The sequence below is a fragment of the Phalaenopsis equestris genome, unplaced genomic scaffold, assembly GCF_001263595.1.
Source record: "Phalaenopsis equestris unplaced genomic scaffold, ASM126359v1 Scaffold000002, whole genome shotgun sequence".
Taxonomy (NCBI): Eukaryota; Viridiplantae; Streptophyta; class Magnoliopsida; order Asparagales; family Orchidaceae; genus Phalaenopsis; species Phalaenopsis equestris.
In genome coordinates this window covers 45,628,292-45,638,703 of record NW_018164444.1, presented here as the reverse complement: position 1 = coordinate 45,638,703, position 10,412 = coordinate 45,628,292, and the positions used below count along the sequence as shown (strand labels likewise).

The 10,412-nt window shown below is 38.3% G+C and overlaps 1 protein-coding gene across 1 annotated transcript in view; it reads left to right on the top strand.

The window, feature by feature from the left end:
- Positions 1-10,412, top strand: part of LOC110031901 (protein SRG1-like) — a 20,497-nt gene that overhangs the window by 8,264 nt on the left and 1,821 nt on the right. The window contains exon 2 of the mRNA XM_020735332.1: positions 6,871-7,130. Within this exon, the coding sequence (XP_020590991.1) occupies positions 6,871-7,130 (260 nt within the window). The remainder of the gene's footprint in view (positions 1-6,870; positions 7,131-10,412) is intronic.

The following is a 10,412-nucleotide window of genomic DNA, read 5'->3' as shown; positions in this document are numbered from 1 at the left end:
TATCGGTAATCAACAAGTGGACAACCAAGTTGTAACACATTTTTAAATTTATATTTTAGCATGTACATTCATTTCAGGCATACAAAAAGGAAATTGTTTCAATTTTATAATGAAAATATTTTTAAAAATATTGTATCTATTCTTGTCAGTTTTTTTTTTTTGAAAAATTACGATTGTCCACGAGTCGATTACGTCGTCGGACGTAGGGCCGCCAACAACCTAATCAGGTACGGGTCCCTCGCTAATCTTGTGTCGGTGAATTATACTATCATCTTACAATTTATCAGATCCATGATTGAGTTCTGATATCGTAGGATGGAATATCATTCTGCCCTACCTCTGACATGCCTTTGTCACCATTTCCCTAAGCCTCAAAACAAAAAACCGACCTACTTGCGACCTTGTTTCATGATTTCATATATAGCAAAATGCTATATATGAGCACTTATATGTCAGACATAAGCACTGAAAATCGAACCAAGAAGCAAGGAAAAAAAAATAAAAATGAGGATGAGAGAGAGGAGGAACTGATTCACCCAAAAGATCGAAAGGATGAAGGGTGAAGCAACCCTAAAAAGGCTATAACGAAAAAATCTGAAAAAGAGAGCCAAGATCCTTGAATCAATCCAGATGATATCATTTTCTCAAATTTTATAATTGGATCAACCCAAGAAGCTTATCAATTCTAAATGACAATTTTATGAGTTTTCTAATCTTTTCATGAATCCAATTTATATCAACTTTATGATTTCCCGAAATGAAACTATAAGAGCCTTTCATATTTCACAAAGTAAAGGAGAATAATCCATAGAGGGCAACTTTCTAAATCTCCAAAAGCCATGCCAATATCATATACATTTAATTCCACCCCTTGTTAAAAGCTTTTCACAATTGTATAAATGTAACACTAATTTAGAACATATAGAAGTGCTTACGTCCAGGGCAAAATGAATCTGAATAATACTAAACAGGCTTACGGGTAGAGACTCTTCAGGAATTAAGATAGGAACTCACGGGTAAGGCTAAGAAAACGGACAACCGAACCTCATAATAAGCCCACAGGCAGAAACCAGAAAATGCATAACCAAGGTCCAATATAAGCCCACGATTTAGGACAGGAAATAGGACAAGAGCCCACGGGTAGGGGCAACAAGGAGAAAGTCAAGCCTGAACCAACCATTTTCAACATAAAAGAGCCACAAGAGAAAGTTCACAGCCAAGGGAAATAAGGAGAAAGCTAAGTCCAAACCAACCACGACACAAACCGCAACAGTAAGGCTCACGGCCAGGGGCAAAGAGGAGAAAAACAAGTCAAACCACGACACAAACCAAGGAACCACAACATTAAGGCTCACGGCCAAGGGCAGCAGAGAACATCCAAACAGGACAAAAGGAAACCAACTAGGATGCTCACGGGTAAAGGCAGCAGACCAAAACCACTAAACCGGCTTCACAGCAAAGGGAAAGCCACCACAAATATTACCATTGTACTCCTTTGATCTACATAAGAGAGTGAATGAACAAACTCACATAAACTATCTAGATTAAAGCCATTTTATTGAGCAAGACATGATAGTGAATTGATCCATTTATATCAAACATTCCCATATAGAAGTAGATATTGAAATCATGAATTTTGGGATGACAAACTTGATTGTCAATAAAAATCTCAGGAGGAACGTTATATGAAAAGCTTCTGACCAAATCGAGCCCAGCAAAGGGCTAAATCGAGCCCACCAAAGGGGCTAAAACAGAAAGGAATTCCATCCAAAACATAATCCCAAAAGGAGCCAAACCGAGCCCACCAAAAGGGCAAACCGGGTCCAATACAAGGGACAAACCGAGCCCAGCACAGGAGCAAATCAGAATACAATTTTAGCTCAACCATACCCAGCAAAAGAGAGTCAATAACAGATAAATTTTTTAGCCAAACCAATTCCTTCTCTCAAACCAAATTAAGCCCAACATAAAGGCTAAAGAAAAGATAATAATTTAAGCCAAAACCGCACCCATCAAATGGGAAAAACAGATCAACATTTCCAACATGAATTCAACCCAAAAGCGCCAAAACCGAATCCATCCATATAGGGAAATCAGAGAAACATTTTCAGCTATAAGTCCAACCTAAAAGAGCTTAAAAAAACGGAGCCTACCAAATGTGCAAAAACAGAGCCATCAAGAGTCAGATTCCACAAAACTTTAAAACCCAAAACTTACATCTAGCATATACTTTGAACAGGGACAGGGAACGAATAAACATAAGCGAATTCCTACATATATTTGAACATGGGTGATAATAATAAAAAGCTTAAGAATGAAGTCTTGAACCAACATTTCATTTAGCTTGTATCTCAAATAGGCAACTATCATCTCATGGCAACAACCGTAATGTTCTAAAATTATATCTATCATGCATTTTTTAGCAGATGAAGAGAAAAATATCCATATTATGCTTCATTTTTACTGATTCTAGCAAGTATCCATGACTAGATCTTAAAACAGGCCTAAACCTTATCTTCACATGCTTTAGAAGAGAAGTACTTTTAGATGTCATCCGAAATGATGCAGATTACAGGAAAGAAGAGAAATACCTTTTAATGCAGACTCAAAGCAAAACTGTAAAACAGATTCAAAAAAACACCTCCTACAAAAACCCTCCTCATAAAAGCTTCGAGAAACAACAACCAACAAACACTTCAAACTCTCAACACACAAGAACCTAGCCAAGAAAGAATTTCGGCAGAGCCTCCCCCTAAGAGCCTTAAATAGCAACTAGCAAAAGAATCTCAGCCTTCCTTTCCCTCTCAAAATTTTCAACAACTCAAAACAGTGCTTTAGGAAACTTTTTTATAGGCAGAAATGAAGGTGGGAACTGCCACCTACCACCGTTTTGTGGTTGAATAAAACAACGGGAGTGAATCGTCACCATAAAGGTGGAGAAAGTTAAGCCTCGAGAAGGAGAAGGGTTGGCTAGCCGAGCTCCCACGATTGGAGAGTTAAGCGGTCGAGCGGCCACACGAGGAAGGAGAAGAGTCGAGAGAGAGGGAGATTGCCGCATGGATGAGCCCACCGCGTGGATGAGCCACGGGATCTAGGGCACACAGGGACGAGCCAATCGACTTAGACAGCTGATCGAGCCGCGGAATGGGCCAAATAGAAAGTTAAGTGTGCGGGAAAGGGGTAAATAAGGTTTAAGGTTATAAATTTTATTATAAATAATGATATAAAAATAAAAATATTAAATATTTTAAAAATAAAAAATTGATTTGTACATTTTATTCGTGCGTTATACAATAACAAAAATGGATGTCATTTTTAGGTAATTCTGACGTTCCGGACGCGTTGGCGCAGTCCATTTCGTCATCGAAGGTCATTTTGACGAATTCATTAATTTGCGTGCAATTTTCTCGTGTGCAGAATTATGACAATATGGGTGTCTTTCCTAGCTAAATTTGATGTTCTGAATGTGTTGACACAATCCATTTCGTCATCAGAGGTCGTCCGAAGAAGTTCGCATTTTCACCCATTTTTTAAGCTCAATTCTAGTCCGATCTTATGCAACTTAGTGAATTTTGTGCATTTTGTGTGTGTGTGATGATAAAGTCCTGAAGTGATGATCAAGTCCTGAAGAGATTTTCCTAGGGCTTTAGATTCTATTGGGAACTTCTCCTTGAGTCTCCACATGATAGTCCTTAACCACTCGACCAAACGACGATGGTTTTGAGATCATCAATGCGAGACATCACAAAAGAAATAGGAAGTGGCTGGAATTCCTAAGGGAATGGATTCCAATACTAGTTTTCTAAGATAGTCAATAGGAACCCCTAGTGCTAGATCCTAGGATCCTAAGGAAAAGAGTAATGACCTCAAAATGAGGTCAACAAGAAATATACCCAAACTTTCTTGAAAAAATCATCAATAAATGTAATGAAATACAGAGATCCTCCCAATGACAATTCCCTGGTAGGGCCCCATACATCAGAATGCACGTAATAAAAAATCTCTTCAGTTTTGTGCTTTCCAGTCATAAAACTGACTAGTTTGTTCTCCAAGAATACAAAACTTACAAAGATCGAGCTTGCAACTTTTAACACAATGCAACAGGTTTCTTCTATGTCATTTCGTCATCCCACGTTCACTAAGATGACCCAGACGCATATGTCACAGCTTTGTATTATCATCATCTGACTCCACAGAATGGACTCCACCTACAACTGTACTCCATAACAGTTTGTAGATATTATCTGCAGTTAACTTTCTTTTCATCAGAGTCAGTGCACCCTTAACAATTCTGATAGTTTCTCTATTCTCATCTACCTTAGGAATAAAATCATTTCTATGTAAAATGCCCATGGAAATCAAATTCTTCTCCAGATCTGGAATATGTCTGACATCATATAATGTTATAACAGTGACATCACACTTCTGAATTCTGGCTTCACCAGTACCAATAATATTGCAACATCTATCATCACTTAAATAGACTGAGCCAGAATTAGTTAACATGTATGAAGTAAATCACTCCTTGTTAGGTGTTATGTGATAAGAGCACCTTGAATCAATGCATCATTGAACTGAGTTGATGAAACTAAAAACATATCACCATCACTGCAATCTGAATTGTCAATCTGCACTACATATACAAACTTCGATGATGCATTACGTTTCTCTTCAGTATACTTCTTAAGCTTTGGACAATCTTTCTTCATGTGACCCGGTTTCTTGCACTTGTAGCAATGAATCGTCTTTTTTACTTTTAGACTTTGATCTGGAATTTCACCTTCCAGAACTCTCCTCTTTCTTCCTTCCACAATCCTGATTACGCTTCGCATATAAATTGTCACCATGAGAGCTTTCTCCTGCATTATACTTCCGTTGGTTATGAGTCAACAATACTGCGATGATCTCATCAATTTTGATAGTTTCTTTTTCATATGTAAGAGTAGTCGGCTTGTGTTCATAGGAAGAAAACAATGAACATAACAAAATCATTGCTCGATCTTCATCCTCAATACTCACATCAAGCTGAAACAAATATGTGATTATTTGATTGAAATCATTCACGTGCCAGATCAGAGCCTTCTAGCATCTTCAGCCCATACAGTTTTTTCTTTAGATATAATTTATTCATCAGAGATTTGGATATAAATTGAGTTTTCAATTTCTTCCATACCTTCTCTGGAGATTTTAGATTCATTAAGCGATACAAAAACTCATCTATAAGATATAAACTTATGATTGCTGCCGCTCGTTGTAATTCTTTCTAATCTTAGTCTTCTTTAACATCTGGTTTCATTGCCCACAAAACCTTCAAGATTCTCTGTTGTGTCAATAAATCTTTCACCATTATTTGTCATAATCTGAAGTTACGAGTTACATCAAACTTCACAGCTTCAAAATTTACACTAGAAACGAAAGAAATTGAATAGTTCTGCCAAAGATTTCTCCTGTCGCGATTAGATTCACTGAAAAATCCTCGCGGAACTGATCCGTTCCTCTGTCGAGATCCGTCGAAGTCAGAGCTCCTTCCCGTTCCTGCTTCCCGCACCGAACTTCTTTACGCAAGTCCTCGTTGGACTCCTCGAAGCCGAACTCCTCGCTGAATCCGAATCCGAACCTCCAAACCGATCCTCGTCGCAGAACCTTGCGCGGATTTCAGCGAGGCACACCGACAAACCCTCGCCGAACCCTCGCCTCTGCCAGTCGCGGAAGAAGCGCGAACCGATCGCTTGCGAACTTTAATCGTCGAAGCCCGTCCGATCGCCTGTGAACTCCGGACGGATCGCCTGTGAACCCTCATCTTCAACCGATCGCCGAAGCACCGAAGCCCTTTGTCTGGTCACAATGTCGAACCGTTCAAGCCCGCTTCCTCTTCGAACTTCCTCTGCACCGAAAATCCAAACTGTCGCGATGCCGAAATGCTTCGCCGAATTCGCTCTAAAACCCTCCCGCCAAATCTTCTTCTTCTTCTGCCGAAATATTCTGCCTAGGCAAACAAAAAATAAGAATCGACACAAATCTAAAAAAAACACACAGAGATTTAATGTGATTCGGAAAAAATTTCTACGTTCTCGAGAGCAGAGCGGCAGCTTTTCTTCAATTTTAGAAAAGAGTACAGAATTATGTTTGTAGGGGTACAAACAGGACATACATACATATATTACCTAGAGTACAATGTGTAATTATAAAATTACCCCTGTCATACCGTGGGGCGTTGCCCCCGCACCCCCAACCCACGTAATGAAACTCATTCGATTGGACATATTCTTCCATTCCGCTCCGCTGCTCGCTCTGTTCCGCTCTAGCAACTGTCCCTTATATGGTATATGAGACATACCTAACATAAACTAATAATTAAAACAATATTGATACACTTGATTTGCTTTTCTAATGAATAAAAATTTTCAGATTTGCATCAGTAAATTTTAAATGCTCCAAAAGTTAGATTACACCAGGAAAAATTTATTATAATCGAATTAGTATTAGACCATTCAAACTCACGAGGGTTACAGGTTTTCTTTAGTGTTTAAATTCATGACTAAGGCAAACACTGTTTAAAAAGGGAAGTCATTAAAGGCAATTCTTTTTTTCTAAATTGTTATTTTATATTTTCTCGTCGCTTTTTTATGTTTTTGAATGATGAAGTTTTGAAAGTCACTTTTTTGTATAAATATTATTCAAATTTTGTCCATTAATGTTTGGTATCAAAATTATCACCATGCTTGTTATCTTTCCTTGAAGATCTTTGGTGTATTTTTTCAACTATTAGCGTACAAGAATAATATTTTTTGTCTTGAATCAGACATACTAAAAAATATGTCCATAAAGCTCAACAAGTATATTTTAAATACAAAAAACTTAGTATTGCAGGTTGTGAGCAATGAGATGCCCACTGCTTTCCTTGATGAGGTGCGGAGTGTGGCAAGAAAGTTCTTTTATCTTTCTAAAGAAGAGAAACGAAAGTACAAGAACCTCACGGATGATGAGGAGTTTAAGTTGGAAGGATATGGAAATGATATTGTGGCAACAAAAGATCAAATCCGTGACTGGAATGATCGTCTTTATTTGTTAGTGGAACCAGAAAGTGGGAGAAATCTTGAACTTTGGCCTAATAATCCAAGCTCTTTCCGGTATTAACCATTTCTATATACGATATGATATTTGACTCTTCACATTCTATTTACAAAACAAGTACATATTCTTGTATGACTCATGAATGGTGCCCGTAAAAACTACATATTCTCTTTTAGGTTGTATTTAAAAGGCAATTGAATTTTATTTGAGCTCATTTGATTTTTGTAATTAAAAAAAATACATTTTAAAATTAACGAACTTCATTATTTTCATTTGGAATAGGTCTTTTAAACTTACAAATCATCTCAATTGCATTGATAATATTTTCACAAACAAAGTGAAGATAAAATTATCATTTTCTAAGATATGTTTCTTGCCACCATAAACTACCAAATGTGTCTTTATTTCTTTTCGTATGGACTTGTGGCTGATTTTATTTAACTCACTGTTTAAGCATAGAGGATATTTGATGCTTCAGTCTTTTGCATTTGCTATTTACTAAAAAAGTTATATATATGATGATACCGAAGTTAACCCAAATCACAATAGAAATGCAAATGTTATTGTTGAAACTCAAAAGGGATTACAAACACCGACACTTGAAATAAGATAACAACGACACAACACAAAGACAGCCTAGGGTGAAGGCAAAAAGGTGTTTGGTTGCAGCTGGATGGTAGGGAAGGGGGTTGGTCGAGGTTTGGGATTTGCGGTTGGCTGTAAGGGTTGTGGCTGCAGGTGGAGGGAGATGTGGGAGCTGTGGTGGGCGATAAGAGGTTTGGCTGCCGTAGGGAAGGAAAGGGAAGGACTGTTGTTGGACTGCAACATGAAGGAGAGGAGACAGGAGACATGCGGGTGGGGTAATAGATGTAGTTCGATAGGGAGGGGCTCACGGCAGGACAGGGGCTGGTGTTGGAGTTTGGTTGGGAGGGATGCGGCTGTTGGGGGGGAGCAGGGGGTTAAAGCAGGGTAGAAGGGGCGGGAGTGGGGGTTGGAGCAGGCTAGAAGGGCTGGTAGTGGAGTTTGGCTGGGAAGGAGGCTGATAAGGGAGGGCTCACAGCAGGATAGAGGCTCGTATTGGAGTTCGGCTGGGAGGAAGGCTGGAAGGGTAGCAGGTGTGGGGGAATAAATGGCGGCAGGGAGAAGGGGTGCAGGTGCAATGGCAGTGGGTAGAGGATAACTATCCCCGCTGGAGTGAGTTACAGCCGGAGCACCCTTCACACCCTTGGAGAAGATCAACACCTCGGATGAGTTAATGTCAGAGCACCTACTTGTCGTCGGATATAATCTTGGAAGGCAGAAACTCCAGAGGCAGGAATCTGAAAACAGAATACAACCAAAACTGAACCCTAAATAGCAAGCAACAAATATATAATAAGATATGTGGGAGAATAGGGGGGAAAGGGGGCGGTAATCCGCCCTAAGCTTTCGCCCAAACAGCAGGCCGGTCCAACCTCCCTGCTGCTCCTAAACCTTTTAGCTGATTCGGGTTGGACCAGTTCAGCCATAGAAGCCCTACGTCATATGATCAAACTTATAACTTCTTTTTTTTATTTCAATTTATGATGCAATCATCACTAGCCAAAAGCCATTATGATCATCTTTTGGGATTTACTTATCAGTTTAGGTTAACTTTTGCTCATAAAGTAATTAGCTATGGTCTCAATCATTCACGAAAGACAAAGAAGTATTTTTAACTTGGAGGTTTAAGTAACTAAGGATTATTTGTGTAAGGCTCTCGATAGCTTGATGATTGTATGAAAAGTTTAAATTTTGTGAACATGGACAGACATGGATAACTAACCAAATATGCAGGATTGATTTTTTTGAGACCCTACCATATAAACACATATTTCTCGATACAATAATGCATCTACTTGAGTTTGATAAGAAACCTTAATTAGCTATTGTTGAATCCCAAATTGTCATTTGGGTCACACCCAATGGATAGAGAATTGGACAAATTAGAGGAATAGAGAGAAAGTAAAGAGAGTAGAAAGAATAAAGCACAATCCTGAAGGAATGAACCTGCTATTTATAGGGTTATAGGAGAGGCCTAGGAACTTACATGTTTGTTCCTGATAAAGTAGGAATGTTACAAGTGATAAATGAACTATTACACCTTTATATATTTGTAGCCGACACCGATATCTTTTGCACCTAGTAACCGTTGTTGGCATCGTTTCACATTTGCATTTATAACCGCTACTGATGCTGTTTTGTATTTGTAACTGTTCAACTAGGTCTTAGTCAATTGATAGATTTTCGGAAGGCTTTCTTGAGGGAACCCTTCGTGGAGACCTAATCCTTGGGAAGGGTTTATTCCATCAGGAAGAGGGTGCGTCACCGTAATCTGATGGATAGCCTTTCTTCGGACGAGAGGTATTTATAGAAGATTGAAAAGGAGTTTTGTGCAGCGATCGTTGATCTTCTCTGCGAGTGACCCAAAATCGATTGAGGGAATCAATTTCGTACGACCGTCTTCAGACATATAGTGCCCCTTAGCTCGGATGTACTTTCGTTCGATTGAGTCGCGTTCCGATTGAATGAAATGATGTTTGATGGCTCGGTCTTTCGACTATGATGATGCAGTCTTTTGGTATCTTCTGTCTCATCCATATAACTTCCTCAACATTCGTGCAGTCAAATTTTCGATGTACAACTATAATTTCTTACCTAGTCCTAGTGTACAAGCTTGGTATTACTTCAATAGTAGTACCGGTTTCAAGAATCTCAGATTTGTATGACAAAGTTGAAAGAAAAAAGCCTTGGTATACATATGTTGATTTTTACCACATCTTTTCAAATGAGAACAAAGTACTGCAAATTATTTTTGATTTGTTCTGAGATTAATGTACTGAGCAAAAATTGTGTTTGATCAAATACAAATTTTTACCTTACAAAAGTTGCCTATGTATAGCTCCGGTTGTGATAGAAATGAGAATGCTAAAAGAAATGTTACAAAATCTTTAAAGGACTAATTAAGAAATAATTATATTAGAAGAATGATGGAGTGACATATATTAAATATAAGTGAATTGAACATATGAATTTTGGTGACCTCGAAGTGTAATATGAAAGATAGAAAGTGCATTCATCATATGCGCAATAAGTTAACATGAATAGAGATTATTCAAAATTATTTGCAAAAAGTAAGTTTAAACCTCCATGCATAACTCAATAGAAACAGACAGAAAATGATAGCTCATAAAGCCTACTCCTAATAGTTGGGATAAAGATAATGATGTTGTTGATATCAATAATTGATTTAACACAATACTTGCTCACAAAATCAGGTGTCTGAGCCTATGATTGAACCATTTTGGGCTCCTTAACAA